The following is an 18,616-nucleotide window of genomic DNA, read 5'->3' on the forward strand; positions in this document are numbered from 1 at the left end:
GTGCTCCTGTCAACACCTATCCATTGTCACTGCCTCTGCCTGGCCCTCTAACAGGTAGAAATGCAAAAGAGGTGGTGGTGACACCTTTCAAGGGCGACTAGCCTCATGGGTGGGGTTCAAGATCATTTCAGGTAAATAAGGTCTGGTGAAATCTGTTTTTGTGAGGGCAGGTGAGTGCTCAGGACTGGTAACATGCATGACAGCATGCAGTAATGTAAACGAAAAGTTTGTGTAAAAGATATACAAAAACAGGTACAATAATAAAACAACAAAGCTATGTGTGCGCACACATGCATGTGTACAGGCATGCATACCAGCATGCACAGGGTTCATTTGTGCCCACACCATCAGGTGTATTGTTCCATTTCTCCCAGTGGTATCTTGTTTCAAAGAAATCAAAATACTACAAAGAATTGTTTATGCATGCTTCAAACTTACTCAGAATCCAGTCTTTCTTCATACCAATTGTGAAACATTTTTTGAGACGACATCCTGAGCAAAATTTCCGAGTGTGAGGGTCAAGTTTACAGTTTCCATCAAAACAGCAAGTGAAACTCTGTTGAAAAATTGTTTTTCTGATATAAGTTATGATTGAAAAATCTTTACCAAGCACACTCTTTCTGACATACTGAGGTATTAATATTTTGATATTCTATATCACAATCATCAGTCACACCAAACACAGGCATTAACATGTACTTATTTTCACATGAATGAAATAAAGAGGGCAGGATGTAAAAGCTTGAATAATCCTGGATAAAACTCTCTGACAAGCTAAATTCTTTAACGCTAAAGCTAGCAACTTTAATCATCGCACAGCATAAAGCCTTTCAAAACAACAGGCTGCAGCATAAAACTATTTGACAAGGGTTCTTTAAAAGCAATGGGTCAAGGTCACACTCTTTAAAGGAGATTACAGCTCTTCAAGGTTTGTCTTGTGGGTCTCTCTCTTCTTTTTTTTTTTGGACTCACTAGACTTCTCTTTGTTGAACTATGACTACTGCTTCACTATTTTCCAGGTCTGGCTACAGTGCTGGGTTTTGTTCAGCCACCTTAAAATCTACAATCCTGCCTACAATCCAGAAACCTGGGGTACTTTTGGACAGCTATGCCTGATTTAACTCTTTCATAATAATTCCTTTTGCAGCTGAATGCATAGGCTGGCATAAAAAATATATTGAAGAGAGATTTTTTTGAGAGAGCGGTGGACCTGTGCTGAAGGAGGGATTAAGAACGAACGCATCAAGCTCACTAGAGAGAGTGAGAGAGCGTGTGAGAGAGTGTGAGAGAGAGTGTGAGAGAGAGACAGGGTGTTTGGTATGGGTGGTGACTGTTAGCCGTGTTGTTGGAGGTCCTTCCCACCTTGGCTTTGTTGGCATTTCGCCGGAAGAAGGCCTTGCAGGACTCGCAGGTGACGGCGTCGAAGTTGTAGCCCAGGGCCTTGTCGCCGCACACCCTGCAGAACAGCTGGGAGCCGTCACGTGGCTTGGGGCGCCGCTTCTGTTCCTTCTTGATCTTCGCATCGCACGAATCATTCGAATCGAACTGCTGCAAACCACCACGACATCAAAGGCCTATAACAACCAGTCACGTTTCGGTTTATCACTATCACATCAATATTGCTGTAGGCCATTTTTTTTTATTTTTTTAAATAGAGCGCGTGTAAACGGGGGGGGGGGAGGGAATCCTCGCGTTATGGCCCCTTTTTGTTTAATTAAAAAAATCCATGTGTTGTTTTCGTGTTCCCAATTATTTCCTGCCTTTCCTGCCTTTCCTGCTTAAATCTGGTTAAAGGACCAGATCGTGCCAAGCGTTCTGGCGGTTTGCTTGCACTCCCCGGGTTTTCATCTCCCCTCCTCTGTTCTCTCTCTCCCCCCGACAGCTTTGCTCCAAAACTGTTTATCTGGAAAGTGGACATCCTCAACATACGACCATTCCTTTCTTCTCTTCCATGCATGTACACCCTCTTCACTCTTCTCTTCCAGCCCGTCCTCCCATCCTCCCATCTCACATGTTTCACTCATTTTCTCCTCACCATCCACGCGTGTACGATCCCTCCCACCACCGCCCCTACCCTCTTCACAACCTCGCGCGTGCGCCAAGTGGACTTGTACACCACATCTAGCGGAAAACTAATCTTACCATTGTACACGCCCACAAGTCCAACAGGCAAGGCGCGCCACCAGCAAAGACCATTCAAGAGAAAGGTGGAGGAAAAGCAAGATCCCCAAACACTGTCTTGCCATTGACTGCGCCGTTCCGCCTGTGGTGTCGGAGACGCAACGTGCAACACCTTGCGGCACAGTTGCGATTAATCAATAGACACACAAACAACTGCTCTACGCCGGCCTTAAGCACAAAGTGATTTACGTCAGACAGGACACCACCACAAAAGCCCAGGTGCTTTATTCTTCTCTCGTAATATGCATTCGGCCTCAAGTCTGGTGCAGTTGTCACAAGAGTGCATCCGGTCTAGCAAGGTCTCTGGTACAATCTTGGCGAATACGGCTGCTTCCCTCAGGGTCAACATCTTAAAAAAGCATGTTCAAGTTCATATGCAGATATATACTCACACACACACACGTGAGAGAAAATGAGAGAAAGGCGAGATGGGCAGGTTCGGTGGTTAAAGCGCCTATCACAACAGTAAGAATCGGATGTCGTGGGTTCGGATCTTGACTCAGAGAGAACTTTTCTTTCAATGTGATAGCTATGACAGTCAGTGCCTTTCTCTGTGTACTTCAATTACATCAAAGGCGAAGTAAATATATATATATCGTAATCATCATCGGCATCTAGCTGAAACGAGAGGTCTGGGAGAGGTAAAAAGACGAATGACGTGTGTTCCCATGCAGCTTAGCACACAGCAGGTACTCGCCCAGCTTTTCACTGCGTTGGTTCAATTTTCTGGCCTATTTCTTGTTTTATTTGATCCACCAGTATTGAAAGGCTTCTTGATCTTGCCGGTGGACTAGTGCTATTTGATCTTCGAAATCTTGTTGCACTCACCCGTCCTGCGGAAACTTATCATGACATCTACACCATGTCTCTAAATCCTGTTCTCACAGCGCCACACTACCACGAAACAGGGTTTCTCACCAATAAAATGTTAGGGATTTTCAAACCTAAGCACTAACTACGGAAACATGATTACATTAACCGGAACTTGATTTGTTTTATTTTCAAGATGAAGCTTGGGTTATCTTTTCTTTTTATAAATGAAGTTTCAGTCTCCCCGACCACCTTAGTGGCGTAGGAAGATGCTTGGGTTGTGGGGGTGGTTGGGTGAAGGAGGACAAGCTCGATGGTGACAGCGAAAGACCTCGCATTCGCACATTACGAAAAACAGGAGTTGCGGGAGTGTACCCATTAAACGACAAAGCAACACTTAACAAGAAACCAAACTCACTGAAAAATTACTCATCCGGTTATCGCAATCACAAGAAATTATGTAACTTTATAAAATAATTTTATAAAAATAACTTTATAATCATATTAATGATATTTAAGATTTGCAAGTCAGTGTGCCCAAACCCCATGTCTTCTTTGATTAATACCTTTGTTTTGTCGTAGTGTTTACTTTCTTTAGACCAATGTAAAAAAAATACCCTATTTTTTCTTATTCTGTTGTTACCCTTGTAAATAAAGGTTTTGTCATTTCTCTCCCTCCCTCTCGGTCCTTATACCGCTTTTGTACTTTGTGAAGAACCATGTCTCAAGCGTTGGTCCAGATATTCTTGCCCCTCAGAATCTTTATTGAGTGGGCGGTGGCAATAATTTAATAAACACAAAACTGTCTTGGTAAGCAAACTAAATTCAATGCAGCTCACTCTAGGTGATTGATGGTTAATGAATCTAAAGTGTTGGGCTTCGCTCCACGAACATCCACCCACCCATCTGCGTTAATCGCGTTTGCTACTGAGCATCGCGCTGGTCGCCCCTTACTTCCGGGCTGGACTGCGTTCATACGGTCTGCATGCCTGTCGCCCCATGACATGACATGACAGCCCAAACATAGGCCGTAAATTGACAGAACTATTTGCTCTCAGGCCTGCACGTGCAACGGAGGAGAGATAAGGTGTCATGTGGATGAGCTGTCCCCGAGGAATCTTTTAGGGTCTCCACGTCAACTAAACACTTTCAAGGTCTTCATCTGCGACTAACGGATCAAGGCTACAGGAAGGAAGGAAAGACAGATTTTACAGGAATAAGGGATGAGGAGAACATATATACTCAGACAAACACACAAATAAGAAAAGATCCTTTCTTTATATCTTCCTTAATATTCTTGTTTTTAACATTATTGCTTTTATTCTCAAATAGTCTTCAGAGTCTATGATTTTAAAATTAAATTTTACACTAAATTTTACTTTAAAAATCTTATGTATGTTAACATACTTCTTACTCCTATACACTCGCTATTATATTTAGCAACACAATGGCCAAGGAGGAATAAGCAGACTACAAAACCTGTAAACAAACTAAGCCAACCCCTCAAACAGCGCAGAAGCTGACATTCGCGATGGCGACTCCAATATCACATGGAGTGCTGGCCTCTGAACGCCACATCACACAACCACTCCACCATCACCGCCGGCACACGATCTGGATGCTACACCGCACAACCTGACTCCGTACCACCTCATCTGCGCCTGCACGACGAGCCACACGACACCCACATCACGACAGCGGAAGGCTCGTGATCCTGTAACAGCAGCCGTTGTGGCCGTGCTGCCAGGGGCTATAGCAGGGATAAAAGAAGCCCCAAAAGGACGAACTAATGGACGTAAAACACACACAGGGAGAACCCACCACTCCACCTCCCATCCACCCCCTAACCCTCCAAAAAAAAAAAAGGAGGGAATCCCCAGATCGATCATGCTGACAAAGTTTCGTTTTCCCTGCATAAAAAAAGTGAACGTCGTCCCTTGTTTTTAAGGTCGTTTGAGGAATGACAAGTTAGAGACCTACTTTCTTCCCCGTTTTTGTGACGGCTATGTCCATCTCTCCCCTCCCCCCCTCTCCCTACTTTATCTTCCCCAACCCTCTATGAAGTCAGGTACCTCAACAGCTGAGAGAGAAAGTTCGCCTGCATAGTGCGGGTATCGAACCAGCGGACTTCTGGATTAGAACAATAGTGCTCTAATAACTCGGCTATCCGCTTACCCTAAGGCTGTTAATTTATAGAAAGACTAGCAAGTCCAAGTTGCTTTTAGGGAGTGCAGCGCCCCCTCCCCTACATCGGGGGTTCCGTGACGGCTTAGCTGTGTGATCGGTATTTACCTTTGTCATGTCAAGATTGCAGTTGTGTACTGGCTATGTTCTTGTGGCATGTTGAGACTGTACTTGTAATATAGGCTATTACTCGTAGGGTAATGTCAAGATTGTAGTTTCCAATTCATCACCCTCGGAACGAGCTTCTCATTTCTTCAAGAATGTCTGCAAATGTGCTCTTCCCCCTTCCAAAGATACTCAGTTCACTTTGAAAATGGCTGACTTATACAAGCCTGCAGCACTTCCTGCTTCGGTCTTAATAGTAGTCGCCATCTGCTCCAGTGCCATGCCTAGACATACTACGTCTTTGATGTCCTTCATCTCATCCACAGAGTTCATCAGAACATGCAGCCACAAAAATACAGTTTCTATGACACTGAAAAAGGTTTCGTTCTTTTAAACTATCATCGGAAGAGACGATGAAGATGTTAGCAAAAAAGAAAAAAAAAATCGCTATCATTTTTGTCAGAGATCAACTTGAGAGACTACATAACCTTGCCTGGGCAGAGGCTGGTGGGCGGAATTCTAGATATCATCTTAGTCTTGTCCCCGATGAAGCTGCCAGTAATGGCTGATTACACAGACGTGACGACAGCTGTTGTTGTAAGTGCCTGATGATTAGCTTTGCGTTCGATAGGTACTTCTCACCAATCAGAGATATAAGAAAAATCATAGCTGCTGCCTAATGACACACTACTTGCCGGTACACAAACCTTTAATGAAGAAAGAACATTTGACTCCCACATATTTTTCATAGTTCAGAGCTGATGCACAATGTCTAACTGTGTATGTACCAGACCTTTGTATTATCATGCATGCACGTTTGTGTGTACGAGGGAGACACACGTCTGTGCCAGTCTGTCCGTAGGCTAGGGCCGGGAGGGAGGGAGTTTAGTGACAACAGCTCATCGTGACTTGTCTGGCCGACAATTTGTTTTCAAACATAGAAACGGTTTTAAGGATAAAAGCGAAACAAATCCCGACAAACATGGAAAGCGTTTCTGAAAAAGCTGACTTATCTGATCTACAGGTTAAAAAGAAGAGTACATAATAAATAGGATAGCCATAAAAATCTCATCACGAATAATGCACATAAATAAATAGCTTCTGCTGATGACACGGAAAGCTTGTTTGGGTATTTTTGTAAAGACAAAATTTAATAATTAATGTACTTTTTACTATTACAATTTTTTAATATTCTTTGCAAACATTTCCAGCGAGGCCGACACAAACATTGAATATGGTTCCTTCAGTGTCAGGGACCTCTTTTTTAGGAGGAGGGAGGAATGTCAGAACGCAGGCTCTCCACAGAAGACAATGGGTGCTCGTGACCAAAGAAGATATCCCTTCTGGGTTGGTCTTCATGAGGAGTCCGCGACTATCAAACCCTGTGGGACACAACCGCCTGACAAGCTGTCCTGACCATTTCTCTTTTCTATACACCACTGTTCTTTATGTTACCTCACATTTTCTGATGTTATATTCCATTCTCATATATCACTTCTGTACGACACTTTCCCAGTTTGTTCCTTCTGCTGTATATTATGTTAATGCCCTGTGTGTTATGTCACATTTCTGCATGTTATGTCGTTTTTCTGTTTATGTTATTTCCCGTATGTTATGTCATTTTCTGCACGCTTTGTCACGTTTGTATGTAAGTCACTTTTTTATAAGACAGAGGATGAAAGACTAAATAAATCTAACTAGTCCAGTGCGAGGAAACGCCGACTGTAGGTCACTACACCCAACCTCAAGCATTTGACACACAAAAGTGTAACTACACGGTCCGAACAGGTGGACATGCCAGACTTACAGACCTACCGATCAGCAGCTTGTGGCCAGACTCGTATTGCGGCCGATGACGGACCCGACGACTTCATCATCAGAAGAGCGGACACGATACAGATTAAAGTGGAAAGTTATGTCCCGCAGGCTGACAGACACGGCGCACTCGGTTGTTTTAAATGCCGAGAGTTTAACGGTTAAAGTTCACAACACAGACACAACCCGGGGTAAAACACGAAGAATGTGAGGGTGGGATGGTTGAGGGTGCCCCTGACAGCCCTCACAGCCAACGCTACAACAAACACCGAGAGCCTACCTGTTGTGCCGAGTGTCTCAGGGGGACGTAGGCCTGCGGTGCACCTGCGAGGAACCTCTCAAACGTCTTGGCTTGCCAGGCAGCATCCCTCTCAGTCGCGGCCGGGTCAGAGTGCGTCTTCACCAAACAGTCCATCCCCGATTCAAGACGAGAGACATCAATACGCCAGCCGTCGAGATGACGTCACTCGGACGTGGGTTGTCTACCTAAGCGCGTGCACACACGGACACACAGACACACGCACACGACCCCTATTCTTCTGAACAGGCCCTAAAGATGCGTTGGCAAGCCTGCCAACTAAGTTGAAGAACATGTTAAAGACGTTGGCGGGGAGACCCGGGGGGTGAAGGGGCGGAAACTGATCCTGACTTCTTGGCACCTGAGCCTGCGAACAGCGTCGGTCTCTTTATGAAACAACAGCAATCAGCTGGTCTCGGCTACACACTAAGATGGCCTCTCATTAGCATGGCCTCGCCTACACGTGGATCGGTCTGCGTGGTGCCACATTCACCTCCAGCTAGTCAGAAACAATTCTCTGTCACCGTCACCACGACGTCCACAACAGCAAACAGTAACTTCGGTTGCACAGCCCCGTTCTCCGCTATTTCTCGCCGAATGATAAGCTTTGTTGAGCTACAAACTAGAACCGTGTGTCCCATCGGCCCTTCCTCGCTTACCCGAGATATCAGCCGGATCGACCACCGATTTAAAAAAAAAAAAAAGAAAGAAAGAAACCAAAAGAGAAACATTAAAAAAAAACCAAGGAGAAAAACAGCCAGTCGTCTGGTGATCAGCTGACACCCTCTATGCACGCACACACGCACATGCGCGCGCACTACCGACCGACCAGGCGACCGACCAGCCTGCTGCACGGGTCCAGTGCACGCGCAACGAGACGCACGGCAGTTCGACACACGATGCACAAGGGATTCCCTCGTATAATACCCTGTCGACTTCAGTACATAAAGAGACGCGCTGTCGTCCTTTGGATCTCTGCCATGATGTAACAGCTGTTCGTCTTGTTTGCGTTTTTTTTTTTTATTTTAAAGATAACTCGTCCTTAGACGTCTGTTCTGATTTGTAAAGCTTCCATAAGGCACTTTTTGTATGGCACTTCGTCCCACAATCCGTGGTCTTGCCAGCAGTTCCAGTGATTCCTGTCTCTCATTCACACATACAAAACACGTACACACACTCTCTCATCAACACCACCGCGCACTAAATTAATATTAATATGTAACATTTCAAATCCTGAACTACCAAGCTCTTCAACCTCCTGCAGCCGACTGTCAAAACCGCACACCCAGCTCCAAATTGTAACATGTACTATACTAGTCTGACATGCAAAATACAGAAGTTTGCCTTTTAAATGTGCGGGCGTTTAATCCCCAAGCAGCTTGTATTAACTTTCCCATTCTCACCACCACCACACCTTAATCCTTCATGCTCATCAGCGCTTGATTTAAAAGACGGTAACGGCTAATCAACAGTCGTAAAACTAATGACGCATCGCACGAGTGGGAGGAAAAAGTTATATTCCTGTTTCTAACAGCGGCTTCCCCATCACTGAGAAACACTGCAATGATATATGTATATATAACAGGAACATTCGACTTACCCCTTCCCCCACTGAATAAAAGAAATTTATCACAGTTTTCTAGGCGAGACCAGATTTTTGCTCTCAGCTAGCTCTAACAATGTTCATAATTGTGTTTTATTGTCACCGTCCTACTCCCGATTTTTCTCACAACTTCCTACCGCTGAGTGGTTACAAGACTGGCGCCCAAAGCCGCTAGTTCCATACCCGTAAAGTGCACAACGAACCTCTCCCATTCGACACAGCTGACTCCATAGAGGGCTGGGTTAAAAAAAAAAAACAGAGAAGCAAACAGCGAGGGAGAAGATATTGGATGGCTCTCACACAAAAAATGGCTTTGAACAAAATGTAGTCTCTAACACCTCTCCCACAACGACCTAACAATGTCTAGGGGACGACCTTTACCTTACAACACCCACATGATGTTTGTAGGCGATAACCACGCACCTAGCGCCCACCATGACCTATGCACAGGCCTCGGGACGGTGTCACCCTCTCCTCACATGCAACATCGCCATGCGCAACCTTGTACTCATTCATGACAGCAAGATAACAACAGGGAGGCAACAGATTCAACCGGTCAGCGCTGCCCTTACAAGTTTGTTTGAAGGGAAGGTCAGAGGAGATGTACTTCCCTGCAAACTTCAAGTGTCCCAAGTGTAGATAAGGGAGGGGTTACAAACTCGGACATCGCCATGAAGGCAGACAACGGATGCTCCAGCAAATCTGTCTTGTAGGTTGAGTGCGTACAAAGTACTCCGTGACCTGTCGACACACGTACGATGTTTCTAACGGTTGGTGCGAGACCTGTCTTTCATTTTGATAAGTTGGGATGTTCTTTTGACGCAGAAAGTACACGAAAACCTACTCAATAAAACCTTCCATAAACCCTCTCTTAGGTGCGACCAAAAATGTTCACGGACGCATTTATATATATAAAATATATTTATATATTATATAAACGTCGTCTCTATTACGATTACCTCTCGAAGGCGACTTACAACCGGCAGTTTGTGGTCTATTACGACTTGTTTACATTAGTCACGCGATAAAGAAAATTAAGTACATTTTAAAATGTTGACTGCTTCTGGCCAACCGCTTGCCCTATATTACGAGTTTCTGCAGAAATAGCTTCCCAAAAAACAAGTACATGTTAAACGAGATTGCTTGTTTATTGGGTCACCGGTCATTTTGACCCAAGACTATATCGTCCCAGCGATAGACGAATCGACCGCGCCATGGCCATATCGTCCCACGAAGACTAACATCATACCAACGCCGAAAGTCGAATCGCCCCAAAGACAAATCGCTCGCTGGTGAGACTAGTAGCCATTAGCGTCAAATATTACCAACAGCCATGCGTTGCTCGAATCAGTTCAGTCATCACCTGACTAAAACAAATGCCGCTTGGCAATAATATTCTATATCTATATTATAATCTATATTATAGATTCCACTTCGGGTGTTGAGACGATGTGTCCATGACGTGGTCCTCCATGTAGAGAGAAGTGCGGCCGGTAGCCCGTTGGCGATTGGTCAGGACAATGAAGGGGCGGGGCTGAGACTGGATGATAGACGTGCTGGAGACGTCACGACTCAGTGCCACGTCATAGCTGTGATGACGTAAAAACTAAACTGACGTGGGAGGGACGCAAGCGTGGGATTATGGTCAAAATCGCGAGAGTAAAGGACTTCCTGCTCGTGGTTGAGTGCATGGGACGATAAAAAGGTCATGGCGTGGTCGATTCCACTCAAGCATGAGATCGACATGTCTAGGGTGTGTTGTGGTTTTGAGTCACACTGTCCAGCTCCACCTACCCACCTCCACCATCCCAGCCCCGTTCATTGCTGTCTCTTAAAACATCACCGCACATCTACTGACTGCGCTTCATTGAGGACCTTTACAAGAAGTCACGTGATTATAAAAATATTCTTGTGACCGACTGTTTGAGCTCTAATGTTTTTGAAGAAATCGCATTTGAAAAATACACAATGCATTTTAGGAGAAGGTTTATGTCTACAGCGGTACACGTGCATCAATCGATTGCTCTTACGTGGAGATTTCCCCAGTAAAGCGTTCAGCGCAACGATGGCGGAATAAGTAGGCATGACAAAGCTAGAGTGAAAACGACAAAAAGGATGGTTTTAAGGGATTTATTTTCGACATTTAAATAAATGAACAAATGTATGGGCGTATGAAGTCCCCGGTTCTTCGGATGTGAGCAGACTGGTCGATTTTCCTATTAAAAATCAGCTACTGCCCGATTTTGAAGGATTTTAGCAAAGTTTCAATAGAAAAGTTTTACTGCAAAAGGGAGGGAGATTAAGTCGAATCTGAACTTTAAAAAAATGTGTTGAAGTAGTCTTTGTTAGCTAAGTCCTCCAATGGAGTTTCTTACTGCTGTTCATATACCTTGTTAGCACTATACTCATTACAGACTACCTGAGTGACACTTTTTTCTTTTAAGTTGTTTTTGAGTATAAATCTCTGAAAATAAACAGTTATTTCTGTAAAAGTAGGTCTCAGCTGCGGAAATGTTTATTTGCCTTCAAGTTGGTCAAGCTGTTAAAACTGGAGAGTGGATCACACTAGGAGGGCAAGCATTCTGTCTTCACGTAATAAAGTCACGTTTGATTTTCCATGCTTTTCTAACATATTACCGGTTACAGTCGTTTTATTTTAATGGTTTGATAGTCGATAAAGGTGACAAGCATGACTTTATCTGTAGTTTTATTCCAGCATTCAAATAATGACTTTTAAAAAATTAGTTTGGGTTTATGTGGATCATATTTTAGCTTCATCTTTAACATCTCTTCTTCATCATTTTGATTAACAAAGAACGGATATATTTATTTTATAACGAAGCGATGATTTTTAAAGGAATTTAGTTATCATCAACACTCTTTTGATATTTTGTGTGTATGAACACTGGAGACAAACATGTCTTATTTTGTGCAATTTATACTGGACACAAAAATTATTTTAAAAAAAATAACGTCGTCTTCTGGCTCACCAAGTTAATCCCGGACAACATTGAAATGTTTGGTAATAATCTTCCAACGAAATAGTATTTCTCAGTAATTCATTCAACATTGTCATACCGAAGTCGCGCAGTATTCATCCTCACCAAGACTTTAAAAGGTTTCCAAATACTAAACTCTAATAATGCGAGCTAAACTGATGTATGTTATCTGAATACTCTACAGCAAAAATAATGGTCATGTATCTGCACCTTGACACTGTGCATAGCTAAGATTTATAAAATACTGCGAATATGTGCTTCCAAATCAGTCACATCCTTTTTGTTAGCTCTGTTAAGAAAATTCTCGAGAAGCAAGGATGTGAATTTGCAACTAAATGGTGCTGAATGCAGTTTGCTAATAATTATTCTATGAAAATCTGTTTCATTGTAATTACAAACGTTGTACAAAGTATAGCAATGACCACACATAAAAACCGGAGGAGGTCAAGCCCATAATTTGGGATGAAAGTCAAGCGCGTAATTTGGGAAGGTCACTCGCATGCTTAATTTTCGGAAATCCTCTAGATATTTTATATATTTCATTATACATATATAACATTATATTTATATACATCAGATCACGATAACATATGATGCTGTACTAGCTTAATTAAATTACTTAATAACTCGTTATTTCCGTGACTGGTAATGATGATGACGACGAAGATTACATCAGTTTCATCTATCGGCAGGTATTTCCCATGTGTTTATGGCCACCATGAGCATCACTCACATCCTGTGTTGAAGGTGTGACTTGCTACTCTAGAGTAGCCTATCGTTTTAGCAACTCATCACATGAGGTGGGTTCAAAGCGATACTGTGAAAAAGACACCGAGCTTTTGAGTAAAAAGAAACTTTAAAAAACAAATTCCTGCATTTCGCAAGCACTCCAGCGGGCGGTAACCCAATCTAGTGGCGGCACCGTGCTGCCATTGTGACCTCGCTCTGGTTATCTTCTGCACGACGAGCCAGCATTTATGCAGCAGTGCTCGAGCTACAAAAATACAAATTAAAAAAAACTGCATCATCATCCCGAGATCAGCGCAGCTGGCCACAAAACATTAAGCACCTACTCATGAAGATGGGAGGAGTTTTTGAGATTGTGGTGGTTGGGAGGAGAAACTGTCTTCTGATTATTGTCCTCGATCTATACAACAAATAAGTTTGATGTTCTTCTGTTCCTCCTAATTGTGAACCGTTCTAAGCCTATTCTTTGGAAAAGTGAAATATACAAAGGATGCTGATGAAGATAAAAATAATAATGGGAACTTGTAACATGCAGCATCACGACCAAGATAGATCGCACTCTCTGTGCAGAAAAATAATGATAAAAGAAAGATAACAGACAGGGGACAGTGAGGTACATGTAGACACACAGAACAACACAAAGAATGTAAAGCAATGGATGAAGGTATGAAGGGATGCAGAAATTAAAAACAGTGTAAGATGGAGTCGTTACATGACGGTTAGCATGACAGACAGTATTGCCAGAGAGTTAATTTAGGGACAGTACTTTGTGAACAAATATGTTTTCAGAGAGCGTGTGAATGTAGCCTTGTAGTCCGAGTGGCGAATGTGACGTGGAAGAGAGTTCCATTGCTGAGCAGCACAGAAGGAGGACGTCCGTTGTCCGTATGTGACTGTCTTTGTGGGAGGAATGATAGAATGCGGGAGTCTGATGAGGAGCGAAGGTTTCGGGCAGGGGTGTGGACAGACATAAGGTAGTAAAGTAGTGGGGTAAACAGCCTTCGACTAATCCACAGTATAGAGTTGAGAGCTTGTAGTCTATTGTAGCTAGCCAATGAAGAGAGTGAAGAAGTGGTGTGACATGTTCACATTTGCGAGTCCTGAACACGAGACGAGCAGCTGAGTTCTGGACTTTCTGAAGCTTGTGAGGTACTGTGGACAGCCAGCAAGAAGAGAGTTGCAACAGTCTAGTTTACACAAAACAAATAAGCAGATAAGAATTTTGGTGTTTAAGGTGGACAGAGCATGGCGACTGGAGCTGGCCCTCTGGAGTTCACAGTGCTCAAAACGACAGATGTTAGACACATGGTTATCAAGAAACATGTCAGCAGACATTATGTAACCTAAGTTATGTGTTACAAAAGGAACATCGGCATCGCTTGCCCGAACAAAGGCAGTGAAGGGTAAACTCTGGCTCTCCTCTTTGAAAAAATAAAGCTTCGTTCCATATACACTTCCATTCTGTAGATAAAGAATTCATTCTATAAGTATAGAATTAAATGAATTCTATCAGTATACAATGAATTTTACAGCTAAAGAGAGAAAAATTAGAGAAAATGCCCCTCTTGGCGCCCCATACCCTAACCGATAGGACTGAGTGCACAAAGAATGTAAGTGAGGTTTCACGAAGCCAAAAGTTAAGCTGAGATCAACACTCATAAGACATTAAAGCGCGAAGGAGACCCCGTAAGAAGGAGAGCTTAGGTCTAGGAGATCCGATATCACATCCGGAGGCGCTCAAACGCATCACGTGATACACAGGGCGCCGACGTCGTCGACTCATCAAATACCGACTTGCCTGACACTGTAAGGTACCTATCCCTTCAAAGCAGAACAAAACAATCAGGTTTAAATACTAAACCACCCAACATACCTCCTCCCGCTCGTTACTCTGACATTTTGTAAAACAAATATCTCTCAAAGTGAAAAACAATACTGACATCGATCAAGAATCACATTTCGCTGAGACTAGGGGCATCCATCATCTGCTGCCATTGTTCACGTGACACTATTCACAGTATTCGCGTCTGTTGTACAAGGACAATTTAGGAGTAACAGGTCTGGGCATTTGAAACACCCTGGGTTCGCTAATTACTTTGATTTCGACGATTTTTTTTCTCTCGTAGACAGACATGGTTGAGTTGCTGCAAACAGCGATGGGCCGATATCAATACCAGCCAGATGTCAAACACCTTTTGAGGTGAAGGTGACGATGACATGCATGCACAATTCTCCGGCACACCGGGTTACTTTCTGGGACAATGTCACGATGTTCCTGCAGTTCAGGTCAGGGGTCAGAGTCGGCAATGTGCAGGACAAAATCGCAGGTTGGGCAGACAACTAGCGTGTCAGTGAACAGAGAGAAGATAAAAGCAACCCTCGTCTCAGTTTCCATCAAAAGCACAAGCTGGAAAATTAATGATGGGAGACAAGTGACTAAAATATGAAGCTCAACAGACGTGCATGGGTGTGACTTGAAAGAAAGCCGACATGGAGTCAGCATTTTGCAGGAGCTGAAGGCAAGGCTAGAAAAAAATTATTATGAGAAAGCTGGCTGGCACAGACTGGTGGTGGGGGGTGGGAATGAGAAAATCACGAAAACTGCATCAAGGAACTGTGAAACCGCACCTTGAATATGGGTTAAACGCTTGGATGATAGCAGCCAAAACACACCAACAGACCCTGGACAAACAATTAAGTATTAAGCATAATTACTGGAGCCATAGAAAAAAATGGAGGGCGTAGCTGCGATTCCTCCCCATAGCAGGAGTAGAGAGTGTAAGGCAGGTCTTGTACAAGCCAGCAAGTACAAGCACCGGACAGGCCATTTAATGAGTGCCAGACGAACTCAGCTATCTTCAGGCAGGCTCAAAAGATCAAGCTTTATGAAAGATGCACAGGCACTACACAGACAACACCAGAAACAACTGCCTGCAGAAGTAGACAACAACGTCCCTTCTACCGAACCTCCTCCCTGGGAAGAAACAGAATGGCTTTACCGTCTGCAACACAAGTCTGCATTTCACAGTCAAGGACGAACAGAAGGAAAAATGGAGGGATTTCGTTTGTCCGGTGAAACACACAACGGACTATTGAATTATAACGTAATGATATGAATACATCAATAATTCACCTTAACATTTATGAGTTAGGATGATGTTCCACAAGAAGCTGACATGACTGTATTAAAATAAATGCAGATTTTTGTAGATGAAAAAAAATAATACATTCCCTGAAAAAAAGCCCACATACCTCTTTAGGAGCAAACATTAATATGACCTCGTCTTATTTTTCGGGGAAACAGAGAAGTAGCAGCCGCATGGCTGAATCAAGTCTACATCATAAAACCTATTCTTAGTAACACATATGGCTGCCGGCGTTAAATCATTCGCGAAGAGTAAAAACGTGCGGCTTGGACAAAAGCAGACGCCGGTTAAGATATTTGAAGCCCTGCATTTTCATTGGACGCCATAAAAGAGAAAATTAAAAAAAAAACGTCGTTGTAGAAGTCGGTTAAGAAGGCCGAGCTCCCTTTCCATGTGAAATCAACCAAGGCTCCCAATCAACAAAAGGCGCGATCTCACTTATTCTGGACGAATGAATAAAATAATAATCACATTTAAACAGCGCCTTTCTAACCCTATTCAAAGCGCTTCATACACACAGACGCGCGAGCACACCTTTATAGGGCAGGCATCAAATGCACCTTTACGAGCACAAACATGCATAAACACTACACAGTAACATATAAATAAAGTTGATTTATATAGCACGTTCTTTGCCATCAAAGACAGACATAAAGCGCTTTCAAAAACAAACACATACAGACAATAATAATACTAATGGATGCTGGTCGCATAAAGAAATTATTGTGTCCCCGTAGTGAAGTTACTCATGTTAAAAGGGTGAATGCCATCAGTCTAGATGATAAATGAGATCTTCAGCCTTGCCCTTGTATGGAATCTTTGGTAAGCCAACATAGTTCTGCTTTAAAAAGTAGCTGTGTGTTATTATGACACTTGTATGGAAGCTCCACTCACAATCATTGGTATTGTGGCCTAACTGTGGCAGTCAGAAATGTCATTCCATCTACACAACTCTTGTCAGCTCATCATGCTAACAGTCATTACAAGCTTACATTCCTGGAGATGGATAATATCATCCCTATGAGACCTGCTTTTATTGCGCACGAAGCTTGAACAAACAGTCCACCATCACAACTTTCTGGAGCGACTGAAGAAAAAGGAATCCAAGTCTGAATTCGACAATGTTGGACACAAACATAAATTTTTAACTTATGGCAAAATGGCGCAGACGTGGCAGTAGAATTAAAATGGTCTAGAAAAAAGAAGAAAAGCGGCTCAGACAGTCCGGGAACTTGGGAAATGACATAACAGATTCACATATCAATAATATCTGACACTAATTGACGATCAATGGACAAACACGAAATGCTTCACCCTCTAGCCAAATAGACAAAGCGACATCACTCTTCAATCCCCATTGCTGAGTGTAAAATTCGAACAGTTCAGAACTGTTCTCGACAGCATGACAGATAAGAGAAGAACAAGAAATGTCAATATCTGGGTTTACAAAATAAGTTGCTGTAAAAAAAAAAAGCAAAAGAAAACTAATATTTTAAAACTAAGTAAGCGAGAGAAAGAAATAAGAAATAAGTTGAGGAAGAGAGAGGAGGAGGACGAAGAGGTATGGGAAGGAGGGAGCTAGTCTACACAAAAACGCTCGCGATCTCCACAGAAGCTTCTCTCTGTATATGATTTCGATTTTTGAAAACAACACAGAAATAAAGCTCGTTAAAACAAAACACAAAAACAAAAAAAAATCCGCCTCCCGGGAGTCTCGCCTGTGCATTGATCTCAAAGATGTTATCTTCGGTTTGAAAACTCAGGGGGGAGAAAATTATTACCGAAGCGGCGCGCCTTGCTTGTTGCTTGTTACCTGAGCTGAGGAGCATTATCAGGCAGACGGAGCACCTTGTAATTCCAGACAGGGGGTACACGGGTGGGGGAAGGGTGGCGTCGGCGTCAGGTGGAGGCTGATTGCCGGTGATGGACTGGGTAGCCGCGTGCTGCAGCACGAGACAAACTTAGAAGCTTTTGATCTCCCGAGACCAGCTAATGACTGGCAAGATGCGTGAGCAGGTCCTATCAGGTGACTTCAACGATAATTCGAATGCAACTGGCCAATGCTATGGCAGAAAAAGTTAGAAACACTGGTAAATACATATATGTAGCCTGTTTGTTTTAATGTTTGTGAAACAGGGAAGTACGTCAGGAAAAAAAATATTACATTAGAGTCTGATGTTGCACAGTCGTCAAGAAAACTCCGATGTCGGGTAGGAGGCTGGGGTTCCTTGACAGAAATGGCGGAGCAGAAGTGAGGGGAGGAATTATGGAAATCGTGTGGCGCCGCGTCGTCTGTCGCGCCCAGTCGATACCCTAATCCAAATCCCTAGCCGTATATTCTAAAATATATGTCATACATATGCTGCCCAGAATTCTGTACCACAGTGGTTGAGATAAGGAACTTTCTTCGCACTACTTAGTGTGGGAAGCGGTTGCCTCGAGGATGGCAAAGTATCTTACACATTTCTATTCCACAGATTTTGTTTTTAATTAATATTTTTTTTTTTTAGTTTAAATATCATATACATTCAAAATCCTTTTATTTAGACGACTAAAGTTTTCAAATTTTTGACTAGTTAATTTGAGAAACCAAGCAGTAGTCGCTTCAGCTTTCGCAATTATTTTTTATTGGTGTGTGATGCGGCGTTCCTTCGGGCACCGGCATTAGTCACACCATTAAACAAACACAAACGTCCGCTTCCTAACCTCAAGCTAAATACCTGCATCT

General features: G+C 43.1%; 1 protein-coding gene across 6 annotated transcripts in view; it reads right to left on the bottom strand.

Moving 5' to 3' along the window:
* LOC112564607 (nuclear hormone receptor HR96-like) overlaps nt 1-18,616 on the bottom strand; it is a 67,936-nt gene that overhangs the window by 18,665 nt on the left and 30,655 nt on the right. For 3 of the 6 annotated variants that reach the window (XM_025239539.1, XM_025239535.1, XM_025239537.1), the window contains 2 exons: nt 1,363-1,548; nt 439-556 (listed from right to left, as the gene is read on the bottom strand). In XM_025239539.1, coding sequence (XP_025095324.1) covers nt 439-556; nt 1,363-1,548 — 304 coding nt within the window. Of the gene's footprint in view, nt 1-438; nt 557-1,362; nt 1,549-2,142; nt 4,969-7,375; nt 8,690-15,994; nt 16,248-18,616 lie in introns of those variants that run through there. The other 3 variants (XM_025239540.1, XM_025239536.1, XM_025239538.1) reach the window with 3 other exon arrangements.

This window comes from Pomacea canaliculata, linkage group LG5, assembly GCF_003073045.1.
Source record: "Pomacea canaliculata isolate SZHN2017 linkage group LG5, ASM307304v1, whole genome shotgun sequence".
Lineage (NCBI taxonomy): Eukaryota > Metazoa > Mollusca > Gastropoda > Architaenioglossa > Ampullariidae > Pomacea > Pomacea canaliculata.